Here is a 16238-nt window from a genome sequence, read left to right as displayed (position 1 = left end):
TGTTTTATCTAATTAAATTATGAATTATAAATTTACATTTCCTTGGTTTTGTGATAATTTCTCCAGATAATTTTAATTCTTTTCCTTTTAAAAATGCAATTCAGACAACGTTCAGTTGATTGTCGTTTCTGATTACTTTTCCATGATATCAAAAACCAGAGGCACACCTTTAGGGTGAGGAGAAAGAGGCTGACAGGGTAGCTGAAGAATTTTATTCCACCCACAAGCTGTTGTAATCTAGAACACCCTGTCTAAGATGATAATGGCGACTAGTACTCCCACATCATTGAAGAAGAAATGGAGCACTTAATGTTAAAACATGTGAGGCTCAGGACCAGGGGTGGAAAATGGATATTTGATGGTTGGTGTAGACAGTTTGGGCTGAAGGCCCTGTTTCTGTGCCGTATGACTCCAGGGATCCCTGGTAAAACTGAAGCCCTTGTGTGGAGTTGTATCTTATGTAAAAGGAAGTGAAGGGGTTGGTGTTGGAGGTCAATTATCTCTGCAAGTCAAGTCAAGTCAAATTTATTTGTCACATACACATACTCGATGTGCAGTGAAATGAAAGTGGCAATGCCTGCGGGTTGTGCACAAAAATAATTACAGTTACAGCATATAAATAAAGTTAATAAGTTACTAAACATAGCACAAAAAGTGTCGACAAAAATTTAGTCTCTGGGGTTATCAAAGTTGACAGTCCTGATGGCCTGTGGGAAGAAGCTCCGTCTCATCCTCTCCGTTTTCACAGCGTGACAGCGGAGGCGTTTGCCTGACCGTAGCATCTGGAACAGTCCGTTACTGGGGTGGCACCAGGCATTACTGCAGGAATTCCTTTAAACCCAGCATTATCCTGCTTGCAATTATTTTCAAACGCTTTGTCAATTCCGGCAAGATTCCAGAAACTTAACATCATTCAGGGCAGTGCGTCCTACTCTCTCAGCACCAATCTACGCCCTGACTGTTATTCCTTCCACTACTGGTATACCATGGTCACAGTGTTTATTTATAAAATGCCCTGTAATGGGAATTACCTTTGCTACTCCCAACAACCAAACCTACAAAAGATAGACACAAAAGATAGGCACAAAATGCTGGTTAACTCGGATTGAAGAAGGGTCTCGAAACGTCACCCACTCCATCTCTCCAGAGATGCTGTCTGCCTGCTGTTACTCCAGTATTTTGTGTCTATCCTAACCAAACCCACAGCCTCTACCACCAAGAACAATTGCATGGAAATATCAATTGCTGCATGTTTTCCTCTAAGTCTCACACCGTATTGACTTGAAATTATTTTGTAGTCCTTCATCACTGGGTCTAAATCCTGCAACTCCCAACCAAACTGCCTTAGTACTTTCCCCAGAGTAGTTTAAGGTAATGGATTACCACCAGCTGGTTGAGGCCAATTGGGGATTAGCAATAAATGGAGCCAATGGTGCCCAAACCCAGAAAACATATATTTTTTAAAAGTTGTCTTTAATTTTTCAAAAATATCAAAATTATTACTGTCATAGATATAGCTCTCGAAAGTACATTTTTATTTTCCTATTGATAGTCTAATCTGTGTAATGACTCAATGTACTTTCACTGCTAATTTAAAAGAAATTAAGGAGCCCAGCAAAATACAGCAATTAAACAAGTAGCTTAATTAAACAAAACTGGTTTAATATTTGTCGTAGTGTACAAAAGGGATGCTAACCAAAAATAATTATTTCAAAAAAAAATTGCAAATGCAAAGTAATTTGCAGTATAATTATTAGCTGACATTTTGTTGAGCAGCACTTGGGTTCCTACCAATATGTACTGAACCAAATACTGATCTTGTGCAAATAAACCTATTCGGAATTCTTTTCGGATCATCTTGTACTAGTTGTTAAATTCGTAAAAATTCTCTTTATAAACTTTAGATAATTTATCTTTAGATTGCAATATGTTTAAAATATAAATTCAGTCCATTTTCTTAATTAGGTAGTTTAACATGAGCAAATATGGAGAGTTGTCTTACCCGCTCATTCCAAATCTATGACTCCCACATATGAGATTCCATAGCCAGGGGAAATATGCTCCACATATCTGCCCTGTAGAGCTCTCTTAGTATTTCATATGTTCAAATGAGACGCACACAAATGTTATGTGTCTCAGTCCCTCCTCCCAGGCACCAGAGTGCTAAGTCTCCACTGCACTTCTAATATCGTCTATCCTCCTTTACTTTAGTGGAGACACAAATTATGAAATGAAATAGTGCACTTATTCTATAGTGTTTTAGAGGATGATTGCTTAGAAATGCATCTTTCCTAGAGGTCACATGTTTTTAACAGTGAGACTGTATATTCCAGCCATGTTTCTCTGCATATACATGCATATATTATCTTATTTTATATTACATATTACTCTTCCCTTTTCATTTTGGGCAATAATAGTAAAAATGTTTCGGAAGGAACTGCAGATGCTGGTTTAAACCGAAGATAGACACAAAATGCTGGAGTAACTCAGCAAGACGGGCAGCATGCCTGGAGAGAAGGAATGCGTGACGTTTTGGGTTGAGACCCTTCTTCAGACTGAAAATCATGGGAAAGGGAAACGAGGGATATAGACGATGTAGAGAGATATAGAACCAATGAATTAAAGATATGCAAAAAAGTAACAATGATTAAGGAAAGGTCATTGTTAGCTGTTTGCTAGGTGAGAACGAAAAGCTGGTGTAACTTGGGTGAGGAAGGGATGGAGAGAGAAGGAATGTAGGGGTTACTTGAAGTTAGAGAAATCAATATTCATAGCCCTGGTATGTAAGCTGCCTAAGCAAAATATGAAATGCTGTTCCTCCAATTTGCGTTTAGCCTCACTCTGACAATGGAGGAAGCCTAGGGCAGAAAGATTCGTGCAATTGTTTTGTTGAACACCTTCGCTCAGTCCGCCTGGAACTACCTGATCTCCCGGTTGTGAAAAAAACACTAATTCCCCTTCCCATTCCCACACTGACCTTTCTGTCCTTGTCAGAGTGGGGTTATTCATTAATTTAATTTTTAAATATTCATGTGTGTTGTGTTTACAAACATGTAATTAAGAATTTAATTGTTCCGTTATCGGTACATTTGACAATCAAAGAACTCTTGACTTGACTAATTGAACAACAGTAAAGAACAATTAAATGCAAATAGCACACTAAAAAGCACATATTATGAACAAATTTATCTGCATTAGCTGATACGCACATACAAGCACACTCTTCAAATTTGCCATGATCGTTTCTAAGAATTTAAATTAAATATTATAGTTGTCTGTTGTTCTCCTTCCACAGCTGGGGTTTCGGTCAGTCCAACTCCCTACCAGCAGCTGGATCTGTAGGTGGAGGGATTGGTCGACGAACTCAACGCCAATTCCAGATGCCTCCTCGAAACCTGCCCACTGCTCGCCTGGGACTGATGGGTCCGAGCGGACTCATGAGTGCCTCACAACGAAGCACAGCCAGCAATCCAGCCATATTAAAACAAGGAAGGCAGGTTGGTTGAAGCATTTGTCTTTTTATACTGCTTGTCAAAAGATTTGTAATCAAATGCTTTTGTAAATGCGCAGCTTATGAATGTGATTCCTGTTTGTCAAGAAAGTATTACATTCCTGACAATGCTAAATAAGCCAGTTAAAATAAATTCTCTAAATCCATTTTAAATGTAGGCATTTCCCCAACTTAGTATTTACTTTAGTTCAGAGACTCGGCATGGAAACAGGCCCATCAAGTCCACGTTGATGGTGATCACACATTCACACTAGTTCTCTGTTATCCTTTTTTTTGCATCCACTCCATACACGCTAAGACCAATTTATGGAGGTCAATTAACTTACAGGCCTGCATTTCTTTGAAATGTCGGAGGAAACCCACGTGGTCACAGGGAGAACGTGCAAACTTCACAAAGACAGTTCCCAAGGTCAGGATCAAACTCTTATCTAGTACTGTGAGACAGCAGCTCTACCAGCTGAATCACTGTGCTGCCCACTAGTGTCTCAAAATACACAATGAAAATATTGAAGAGTACCGAATCCCCTTCTGACAATAGGGAAGCCCAAGAATTTTATGTACAGTACAGCACAAAACAGGTTTAGCCAGAATCTGGATGTAAAACAATGATTGCAACATGTAAGTATAATTATACCTCTAGCATAGTTAATGCATCGGCTGTATTTAGAATAGTGCATGCAGTACTGGTTGTCACATCACAGAAAGGCTTTGGAAAGGGTGCAGCGGAGATTTATCAGAATTCCGCCTGAATCAGAGGGTATTAGCTACAAAGCGAAGGTGAACAGACTTGGATTGTTTTCACAGAAACACCTGAGGTTGAGGGGAGATCTGGTGGGAGTATATAAGGACCCTTCTTCAGACTGGTATGAATATGGATTCAGAGGGATATGGATTACGTGCAGGCAGATAAGAGTTGGTCTTGGCATTGTGTTTGGCACAGACATTGTGGGCTGAAGGGCCTGTTCCTGTGCAGTACTATTCTATGGTCTATGGTAAAATGTAAATAGCTGCTGTTTTCATATATTTGAAGTAACATTTTTGAAGTTATTCTGCTACACATATAATTTATGCTTCCACAGAACCTATGGTTTGCTAACCCTGGAGGAAGTAACAGTATGCCAAGCCGAACTCATAGTGCAGTCCAGCGTACACGCTCACTGCCTGTTCACACATCACCGCAAACCATGTTGATGTTTCAACAACAAGGTGAGTCGAAGAGTAATATAAGTCAATGCCTTTATTTAGATGGGTAAATATTAGCATCAGCTCTGACACACTCTTGGAAAATATTATACTTCAATTGTGACTGTGGATTCCTTTGAAATTGTGAGGATATTTCTACCCAGCAAGGCCATCATCTGCAGAGGCTGGCTGGCCAGAGGCCAAAGTATGCAAACCAGAATCTATTATGGCTGGACCAAGAAAAGTATGTGATGCTATTCAAATTACTGAATTGATTAAACCACAGGCATCCCTTGTGGGATCTATCTATAAATAATAGGTTGACTCGACTGGATCTTAAGTTAGCTTTGGCTTTGTAGCTTAGGCTGACATTTTATTGCTTTAGTCCAACAAATTTCTATTTTTAAATGCTGGAGCACATCACCTGCATCATGGAAGGTATTCATAGATATTGAATGAATTTATTATTCTCAGCTGAAAAATATGCTATGAAATAGAAGATGTCTTCTGTACGTGGTAAATACTTGAGCGTGATTGTCACTTTTTTCTGAATTTATTTGCACAGTAAGTAGAAAATGAAAGGAAACCCTGCTCAATATTTTGCTTGAAGTTATATAATCTTTGCAAATAAATTATGAAGTATTTTCAGTGCTCTGCACCCAGTATATGAGGTATATTTATTTAGGATTTTTATTAACTAAAGCAAAGTTTATAACTTTGTTTCACCAATTATTTTGCCATTATAATGGTCCCTGGGATTTGCAAATAATATAATTGCAGATATTTCTACTAGAATGCAATAGTTGCGTTCATAAGAAACCTTGCATCATGGTGAATCTCATTACTAATATCATGGGGAATATGGGTTAAAGGCTAGTGAGCTTCACTCACAATAACAAATATATTTTTCTCATAGGATTTTCAACAATAGAAGCTTTTTAACAGGTTGAAGTTTATTTTTGTGACTCCAAGCTAAAAATACTAAAGGCTGTATATTTCTTGGTAATATACAGTGCCCGCCATAATGTTTGTGACAAAGGCCCATCATTTATTTATTTGCCTCTGTGCTCCACAATTTGAGATTTGTAATAGAAAGAAATCACTGGCGGTTAAAGTGAACATTGTCAGATTTTAATAAAGGCCATTTTCATACATTTTGGTTTCACCATGTAGAAATTTCAGCAGTGTTTACACATAGTCGTCGTCCCCCCCCACACACACTTCAAGGCACCATAATGTTTGGTACACACCAATGTCATGTAAATGAAAGTAGTTATGTTTAGTATTTTGTTGAATATATCCTTTGCATGCAACGACTGCTTGAAGTCTGCGATTCATGGACATCACCAGTTGCTGGGTGTCTTCCCTGGTGACGCTCTGCCAGGCCTGTATTGCAACCATCTTTAGCTTATGCTTGTTTTGGGGGCTGGTCCCCTTCAATTTTCTCTTCAGCCTATAAAAGGCATGTTCATTTGTGTTCAGATCAGGTGATTGACTTGGCCACTCAGGAATTGGCCATTTTTTAGACAATAGACTAGGTGCAGGAGTAGGCCATTCGGCCCTTCGGGCCAGCACCACCATTCAATGTGATCATGGCTGATAATTCTCAATCAGCACCCCATTCCTGCCTTCTCCCCATACCCCCTGACTCCGCTATCCTTAAGAGCTCTATCTAGCTCTCTCTTGAAAGCATTCAGAGAACTGGCCTCCACTGCCTTCTGAGGCAGAGAATTCCACAGATTTACAACTCTGACTGAAAAAGTTTTTCCTCATCTCTGTTCTAAATGGCCTACCCCTTATTCTTAAACTGTGGCCCCTGGTTCTGGACTCCCCCAACATTGGGAACATGTTTCCTGCCCCTTAATAACCTTATATGTTTCAAAAAGATCCCCTCTCATCCTTCTAAATTCCAGTGTATATAAGCCTAGTCGCTCCAGTCTTTCAACGTGCGACAGTCCCGCCATTCCGGGAATTAACCTAGTAAACCTACGCTGCACGCCCTCAATAGTAAGAATATCCTTCCTCAAATGTGGAGACCAAAACTGTACACAGTGCTCCAGGTGCGGTCTCACTAGGGCCCTGTACAACTGTAGAAGGATCTCTTTGCTCCTATACTCAATTCTTCTTGTTATGAAGGCCAACATTCCATTGGCTTTCTTCACTGCCTGCTGTACCTGCATGCTTCCTTTCAGTGACTGATGCACTAGGACACCCAGATCTCATTGTACGTCCCCTTTTCCTAACTTGACACCATTCACATAATAATCTGCCTTCCTATTCTTACCACCAAAGTGGATAACCTCACACTTATCCACATTAAACTGCATCTGCCATGCATCCACCCACTCACACAGCCTGTCCAAGTCACCCTGCAACCTCATAGCATCTTCCTCACAGTTCGCACTGACCCCCGGCTTTGTGTCATCTGCAAATTTGCTAATGTTACTTTTAATCCCTTCATCCAAGTCATTAATATTTATTGTAAATAGCTGCGGTCCCAGCACCGAGCCTTGCGGTACCCCACTAGTCACTGCCTGCCATTCTGAAAGGGACCCATTTATCCACACTCTTTGCTTTCTGTCTGCCAACCAATTTTCTATCCATGTCAGTACCCTACCCCCAATACCATGTGCTCTAATTTTGCACACTAATCTCCTAAGCCTTGTCGAAGGCTTTCTGAAAGTTAAGGTACACTACATCCACCAGGTCTCCCCTGTCCATTTTCCTAGTTACATCCTAAAAAAATTCCAGAAGATTAGTTAAGCATGATTTCCCCTTCGTAAATCCATGCTGACTCAGAACGATTCTGTTACTGCTATCCAAATGCTCCGCAATTTCGTCTTTTATAATTGACTCCGGCATCTTCCCCACCACTGATGTCAGACTAACTGGTCTATAATTTCCTGTTTTCTATCTCCCTCCTTTCTTAAAAAGTGGGATAACATTAGCTACCCTCCAATCCACAGGAACTGATCCTGAATCTATAGAATATTGGAAAATGATCACCAATGCGTCCATGATTTCTAGAGCCACCTCCTTAAGTACCCAGGGATGCAGACCATCAGGTCCTGGGGATTTATCAGCCTTCAGTCCCATCAGTCTACCCAACACCATTTCCTGCCTAATGTGAATTTCCTTCAGTTCCTCCGTCACCCTAGGATCTCTGGCCACTAGAACATCTGGGAGATTGTTTGTATCTTCCTTAGTGAAGACAGATCCAAAGTACCGGTTCAACTCGTCTGCCATTTCCCCGTAATAAATTCCCCTGCTTCTGTCTTCAAGGGACCCACATTTGCCGTAACTATTTTTTCCTCTTCACATACCTAAAGAACCTTTTACTATCCTCCTTTCTATTATTGGCCTGCTTACCTTTGTATCTCATCTTTTCTCCCTGTATTGCCTTTTAGTTATCTTCTGTTGCTCTTTAAAAGAGTCCCAATCCTCTGGCTTCCCGCTCTTTTTTGCTATGTTACACTTCTTCTCTTTTATTTTTATGCTGTCCTTGACTTCCCTTGTCAGCCACGGGTGCCTCTTACTCCCCTTAGAATCTTTCCTCCTCTTTGGGATGAATTGATCCTGCAACTTCTGCATTATTCCCAGGAATACCTGCCATTGCTGTTCCACTGTCTTCCCTGCTAGGGTCTCCTTCCAGTTAAATCTGGCCAGCTCCTGCCTCATGCCTCTGTAATCTCTTTTGCTATACTGTAATAATGACACTTCCGATTTTCCCTTCTCCCTCTCAATTTGTAGATTAAAACTTATCATGTTATGATCACTGCCTCCTAATGGCTCTTTTACCTTGAGTTCCCTTATCAAATCAGGTTCATTACTCAACACTAAATCCAGAATTGCCTTCTCCCAGGTAGGCTCCAGTACAAGCTGTTCTAAGAATCCATCTCGGAGGCACTCCACAAACTCCCTTTCCTGGGATCCATTACCAACCAGATTTTCCCAGTCTACCTGCATGTTGAAATCTCCCATAACCACCGTAGCATTACATTTTCGACATGCCAATTTTAGCTCTTGATTCAACTTGCACCCTATGTCGAGGCTACTGTTTGGGGGCCTGTGGATAACTCCCATTAGGGTCTTTATACCCTTACAATTTCTCATTTCTATCCATACTGATTCTACATCTCCTGATTCTATGTCACCCCTTGCAAGGGAGTAAATATCATTCCTCACCAACAGAGTGACCCCACCCCCTCTGCCCACCTGTCTGTCTTTTCGATAGGTTGTATACACCTGAATATTCAGTTCCCAGCCCTGGTCCACTTGTAGCCATGTTTCTGTAATTCCCACAACGTCATACTTGCCAATGTCTAACTGAGCCTCAAGCTCATCCACTTTATTTTTTATACTTCGCACATTTAAATACAACACTTTAACTTCGGTATTCACCTCCTCTCTCACACCGGTCACCATTGGCCCTGACCTTACTCTCTTATCCCATCTAGAACTTTCCTTCCCATTTATTCTAGAGTCCTTTGCAATTTCTCCTGTATTCGCTTCCCCTTTAACTCCATCTTCATATTCCCAATTTGTCAACCCCTCCCCCCCCCCCCCCCCCCCCCCCACTACTTAGTTTAAACCCACTCGTGTAGCACTAGCAAACCTGCCTGCCAGAATGTTGGTCCCCCTACTGTTAAGGTGTAACCCGTCCCTTTTGTACAGGTCACCCCTACCCTAGAAGAGTTCCCAGTGGTCTAGAAATCTAAATCCCTGCTCCCTGCACCAATCCCACAGCCATAGATTCATATCCCCGATCTCTCTGTTCTGGTAGATTATGGTCTGCATACTTTGGCCTTTGGTCACCCAGCCACTTCAGATACTGAACTGAAAAGTTGCCTGTCCATTCCCTCCAGAGATGCTACCTGACCTACAGCTACTTGACTCCAGCACTTTGTGTTTTACTGAATATTCCAGCATCTGCAGTTCCTTGTGTCTCCAAAAACTGTACATGGTACAGTTATATTGCATTGTTTCATAGAATATCCTTGTATAAGTATCAATAGAAGCAATCTGAAGAAGGCCTCAACCCGAGACGCTTGTCCATTCCATCCACAGATGCTTTCCATTTTCTCCACAGACCCACTGAATTCTTTCTGCATTTTGTTTTTTCTGTCAATGGAAGTGATTACTCTTTAATTTCAATGGCCGCTTGCGGCAAAACTGAAAGACTGTGTTATTCAGGGACAATTGTGTCTGATTACTGGAAACATTTTTTCCCAAAACATACAATTTTTCCTCAAAACAGATTTTTTCAATTAGGCCCTGGAGATTTATCTACCAACATACATTTTAAGTTGTCCAGAACCTATTCTATGTTCTCCCCAGAAAACACAGAGGAGAAATATTCATTGAAGACCTTGCCCATTTCCTGCACCTCCAAACAACGATGTCCACATCAGTCTTTGAGAGGGACTATTCTCTCCCTAAAAGAATAGGACAATAGATGTTGTTAGCTGAACGAAGGCAGTACTGTCAAAGATGTGCAATTAAGTTAGGAGATGACCTTGAAGGCAGAGCTGAGGAGTTCAAAATATTCCAGGGTTTTAGGTCTGGAGGGCATTAAAGATGCGCAAGAATATGGATACCAATATTGATGCAGATTTGAATACCAAGCAGAGATTTTGAAATGAACACACTACTTGACCAATGTTTTTCAGCAAGCTGGGATGATGAGTAAAATGGATAGGTGCAGGTTAATCAGGAATACAGTAATGGCTGCCTTCAAATTGCACTCTGTATTTTCAATCTTTTTCTCAGCAGTGTTCCTGAGCACAAAATAACTGAAATTCATTCAGAATTCAAGTCAGATTCATTTTTTTGGAAAATTATCTGTGAAACCATTGGATGCTGAAAGTTCTTTTGAATAATTTTCAATTGTAAAATTATTGTTAATGTTCAGTGTCAACATAGTAATTATCCATGAATGCTGACAGAAAGACTATTTTCCTTTTAGTGCCAGTGACTGAACCTGATATAAACAACAGACTGGAATCGTTATGCCTCAGTATGACTGAACATGCCTTGGGTGGTAAGCGTAAAGGTTGAAAATAGAATGTTATGCATGTAAACCTGAATTAGTTGTAAAATTAGAATGCTTAGGAATAATGTGAAAGGACAACATGCTTTTAATTGGTTTGATTTGGTAAACCAAGTTTATTATAAAGACGCTGAATGGATGAATAATCTTATAGCATTTTTGTTTCTGTTTTACAAGTGTAAAGGTCGCTATTTGCAGCTGCAAACTATAATTAATGTTATTGCCTTCATTCTTTGATCTATCACTTACAATAGGTGCAGGCCTTCTCCTGCACCTATTGTCTATTGTCTAAAAACGGTGAGGATTTTTGATAGTCAGAAAATTGCCCTGATCTGAAAAAAAGGTCCCAAACCAATCAGTCTATTTTGAATCCTCTGCAGAATTTCCTGACCAAAAGTTCCCTTCTATCTCAAAGTTAAATTGAACTGCTTTAACATCACTTCACCATATATAAAACTATTAACATTTGCAGCATTGGAGTCCATTTGGATCATATCTATCTGTTTTTTATGAGAATCATTATGTTTCCTAATTTTGTTTCATAATTTGGCATCATGCTATCCTTAAACTTTTTTGAACTCTCCTTTCAAAAGATGACACGATGAGCATCCATCCCATGCTCCAACAAATTGCAGGAAGGAATTCCAGGTGATAAAATAATAAATGATCAACCTAGAAGAAATAATCCTTCTTTCAAATCTTTATTAATTTCAAGAAAACCTACTTTCCAGCTCCTAATATCATCTTGATAAATTTGTATTCATGATTATCAATGGATTTTAAATCCTTTCTTTCATGAAAAGGCCAGAACAAATGCATTTTCAATACTGATGCACTGTAGTGATATATGATAGTAATTCTGAAATCCAGAAAGGTTGTTGCCCTTTTATTATACCTTGGTTTACTTGCATTGTTAGGCTATTTCCAAACTTTGTCTTTCCATTAAATGCCGACTCATACTGCCTGCTTTCAGTTCTTAGTGTATTGTCTGTTAGCTTCATACATCATAAATACATTCATGGCTAATCCTCATACCCAAATGTCTTTGGTCATTTTCTCTGTTTTCCGAAGTACGTATTTGGTGTCAGGAGCAAATTTTAAGAATAGGTTCTCTCCATTTTATTCCAAGACACAATTGCAGGATAAATACCTGAGTTGCCTTCTCTTCACCTACTCTTAAGAACAGTTCAGACGTGGCCCACACACCACCTCCACCCTGCTGTAGAATTTGTAAAGTCCATGGCTATTCTTTCTCAACTCATCTTTCCCATCCAGTCACTGGATTTTGTAATCGTGAACTTGAATATCCTCAATGCCTGACCTTCTAGAAAGATTTAAAACTCTGTACCCCCTGACCCCAGATTCAAGGGTTTTTTGCTCAATAGGAAACAGGACTTTCTGTTAGAAGCCACAGAGCGCTAGAGTCCTAAGCAGGTCATAGAGTCATAGAGTGATACACTGTGGAAACAGGCTCTTCGCCCAACACGCCCACACTGGCTAACGATGCCCCGGCTGCACTAGTCCCACTTACCTGTGCTTGGTCCATATCCCTCCAAACCTGTCTAACTGTTTCTTAAATGATGGAATAGTCCCAGCCTCAACTACCTCCTCTGACAGCATGTTTCATACACCCACCATCCTTTGTGTGAAAAAGTTACCCCTCGGATTCCTATTAAATAATTTCCCCTTCACCTTAAACCTATGTCCTCTGGTCCTCGATTCACCTACTCTGGCCAAGAGACTCTGGGTATCTACCCGATCAATTCCTCTCATGATTTTGTACACCTCTATAAGATCCCCCCTCATCTTCCTGCGCTCCATGGAGTAGAGACCCAGCCTACTCAACCTCTCCCTATAGCTCACACCCTCTAGTCCTGGCAACATCCTTGTAAATCTTTTCTGAACCTTACTTACTTTACTTTATTACAGACTCAGGATCCAGATAAATGACAAGACATTATATAGAATGAATGACATACCAAAGCACAATAAATTACATACCAAAGCACAATAAATGACGTACAATAAATTACATACCAAAGCACAATAAATGACGTACAATAAATGACATACCAAAGCACAATAAATGACATACAATAAATTACAAACAAGAGCACAATACATGGTTTAAAATCAAGAATTTAAAAAAATCAGTGTCCTACAATGAGATAACTATTCCAATTTTGTGAATAAATCGATTTGTACCAGCATCTGCAGTTATTTTCTTATATAACTATTCCAATGACTCCTCAGCTGAGATTGGTAGCGTGTAGTGCTAAACCTTATGTTTGATAAGCCCAAGATGATTTCATTTTCAGAGTCATTAATCCAGCAAATAAATTTATACATAAGTTTATAAAGTATTGACTCCTGCAGCCACAAATATTTCACTTGCACTACACCATCTAGGTCTCTTGTAATATTCTCATAACATCATTATAAGCTACTTAAAATTTCTGTAAGCTTGCTTTTCTGTAGTTTGACCACAAGTGTGCAGTATAGTGTTGTACAATTTGCTCTGAACAGAGACATTTTCACTCCATCTGAACACGCTCTAAACTTGTGTAAGAAAATGTTTGCTTGTGCATACATCACGCGGCGTTGCCTATAAATATCATCATCTGTCATTTGTTCTGTAATAAAATGTCCAAGATATTTTACCTTATTACAGACACTAAGATTATTATCAGACAATTTAAAGTCAGGAAATTTTAGGCATTTATCCTATTTGGTTCTAGAGATCATAACAACACTCTTACCAGCATTATATTTGATATCATGTTCCACACCATACACAGAACATACAGTAAGGAGCTGCTGGAGACCAGCGCTAGATGAATTATGGAGCCACAAGATCATTTGCATACATAATATCGTTCACTAGAGTATTACCAATCATGCACCCAGTATTACAGGCTTTCGATTACTTGGACAGATCATCAATATCGAAATTAAAAAGAACTGGGGACAAAATTCCCCCTTGTCTGACACCATTGCTAACCCCAAATGGTGCTGAGACCCTATTGCCCCGTTTTACTTGCATTGCCTGGTAGGCATACCAGTAAGCCAGAATTCTCACAATGTATTTGGGCACCCTCTCTTTGATTCAATTTAACAAACAACTTTCTATGATTAACACGATCAAAGGCTTTGGAAGCATCAATAAAGCACATAAGAACGGATGATTTTTAAACCTCTATATTTGTTTACAATTTCCTTTAAGGTATATATACACGTCAGTGCCATGTTTAGCTTTAAAACCAAACTGGTCATCTGTGGAGTTAACAAACTCATTTAATCTATCAAGCAGAATTCTTTCTAGGACTTTTGACAGTATGCTGGCTAAAGCTATGGGCTTGTAGTTATCTAGGCTACATACTTTACCAGCTTTGTCCTTAATGACTGGCATTAACAGAACAGACAACACAGAGTCTGGTAACAAGCCATGAATCATGAAGCCAGTAAAACAAAGAGCAAGGAGAGGAGCTATCCTCATACTGGCATATTTAAGATGTTCAGCAGAAATATGATCTAAACCACTTGCATTGTTGTCGGACAGCTTGTTTATAGCTTGGTACACCTCATGTGACATAATCACCATTGAGTCATTACACTCAATATTGTCCACCCCATACAAATCACTTTGGACACAGTTGAATAAAATACTATAATGCTGTCGCCATGGCTCCGCAATATTGTCTGTTCCAGAGATTCCATCCATAGTGCATGGTAGAGATGTTTTGCAGTTGTTAAGAACTCTCATTTCTTTTCAAAAATCAGTAGTATTGTTACTTAGCAGCTTAGCCATGGAATCAGCCCTCATGGCTTGCACATTTTTACAGATGAAGTGAACACCATACTTATATCTTGCATTGGTGAGCTTCTTGTACTCAGGCACAGGCCCTTGTCTGGGTCTACCCACCATAGCCTATGATTTAGTGGCTTCACAGGCTTCAGCATGAAACCGCTTCATTCGTATTCCATCCAGGCCTGATGTTATGTGTCTTATTTTTATGTTTGTAGTGGGGCTTACTGCCTACATATAAAGCACTTACTATATCATTATACATGGAGCAGATATCTCTCCTATGCCTCACATCCTTACAATTAACATTACTACACATAATTGCATTTTTAGGTAGATGAATATTGCTTAAGGATTTATCTGTATGAGCATAATAAGCTAAGATGTCTTCCTTTGTGAGGGTTGACCCTTTCAAGCTTGACAATATCTTTCCTAGAACATAGTGCCCAGAACTGAACACAATATTCTAAATGCGGTCTCACCAACATCTTATACAACTGCAACATGACCTCCCAATTTCTATACTCAATACTTTGACTGATGAAGGCCAAAGTGCCAAAAGCCTTTTTGACCATCTTATCTACCTGTGACTCGACCTTCAAGGAATCATGCACCTGTACTCCTAGATCCCTCTGCTCTACAACACTACCCAGAGGCCTACCATTTACTGTGTAGGTCCTGCCCTTGTTCAATGTCCCAAAATGCAACACCTCCCACTTTTCTGCATTAAATTCCATCAACCATTCCTCCGCTCACCTGGCCAATCTATCCAGATCCTGCTGCAATCTTTCACAACTGTCTTCACCATGTGCAAAACCACTCACTTTTGTATCATCAGCAAACTTGCTAATCTTTCCCTGTATATTCTCATCCAAATCATTGATGTAGATAACAAACAGTAACGGGCTCAGCACCGAACCCTGAGGCACACTACTAGTCACAGCCTTCCAGTCCGAGAAGCAACCTTCCACCATCACCCTCTGCTTCCTTCCAGCATCTCAGGAGAACATGGCTTGGTGAGGTTTCAGGTCAGGACCTTTCTTCTGACCCAGTGATGTTTCGGGTCTGGACCCTTCTGTCGACTCCTTATCCATGCTCTCCTGAGATGCTGCCTGACCTGCTGACTAGCTGCTCCAGCATTCTGTGTCTTTTGTGAATCAGCGAATGCTATTGCTAGTTTTAATAACATTTTCTGTTATATTTGTGCCTGTATTTTTATCAGCCTTTTCTTTGACCAGAGGGAATCCTTTCTGAAAATCCACAAGTATTTTCTGTATTTGATTGATTCATCCTGTGGGTCACATAAACTATCTTTTTTTTTCAACTGCAACTTGCCTTCAATAAATTTGTTTGGCCTTCCTTAGTAGTTTGTGCTTTTAACTATACAATTAATTTACTACAACATGAATGTTTAAAAAGGGAAATAGGTATACTTTTATACAGATTAAGCATTCACTCCCCATTCAGTTCGATTCTTTAACTTCCTTTGCTATCAGAATCTGCATCTTTTTGTTCCCCACCTATCACCTCCCAGCCTTTTGCTATTTCCACCCTTCACTCCCCCACCTAACTGTAATCTGCCAATCTGTATCCACCAATTGCTTGCTAGCTCTTGCCCACTCTTCCCTCCACCTCTATATTAACTACTTCCTCCTCTTTCAGTCTAGATGAAGGGTCTCTTCATTTCCCTC

The 16238-nt window shown here is 39.9% G+C and overlaps 2 protein-coding genes across 6 annotated transcripts in view; one reads left to right on the top strand and one right to left on the bottom strand.

Annotated features, from left to right (window-relative positions):
• Positions 1–16238, bottom strand: part of gmfb (glia maturation factor, beta) — a 449169-nt gene that overhangs the window by 146086 nt on the left and 286845 nt on the right. The gene's annotated exons all lie outside the window — the stretch shown is intronic.
• Positions 1–16238, top strand: part of samd4a (sterile alpha motif domain containing 4A) — a 112166-nt gene that overhangs the window by 92626 nt on the left and 3302 nt on the right. For 3 of the 5 annotated variants that reach the window (XM_078406662.1, XM_078406659.1, XM_078406661.1), the window contains 3 exons: positions 3296–3497; positions 4591–4717; positions 10659–10745. In XM_078406662.1, the coding sequence (XP_078262788.1) occupies positions 3296–3497; positions 4591–4717; positions 10659–10745 (416 nt within the window). The remainder of the gene's footprint in view (positions 1–3295; positions 3498–4590; positions 4718–10658; positions 10746–16238) is intronic. The other 2 variants (XM_078406663.1, XM_078406660.1) reach the window with 1 other exon arrangement.

The sequence above is a fragment of the Rhinoraja longicauda genome, chromosome 10 (assembly GCF_053455715.1).
Source record: "Rhinoraja longicauda isolate Sanriku21f chromosome 10, sRhiLon1.1, whole genome shotgun sequence".
NCBI classification, from domain to species: Eukaryota; Metazoa; Chordata; class Chondrichthyes; order Rajiformes; family Arhynchobatidae; genus Rhinoraja; species Rhinoraja longicauda.
This window is presented reverse-complemented; position numbering and strand designations above follow the sequence as displayed.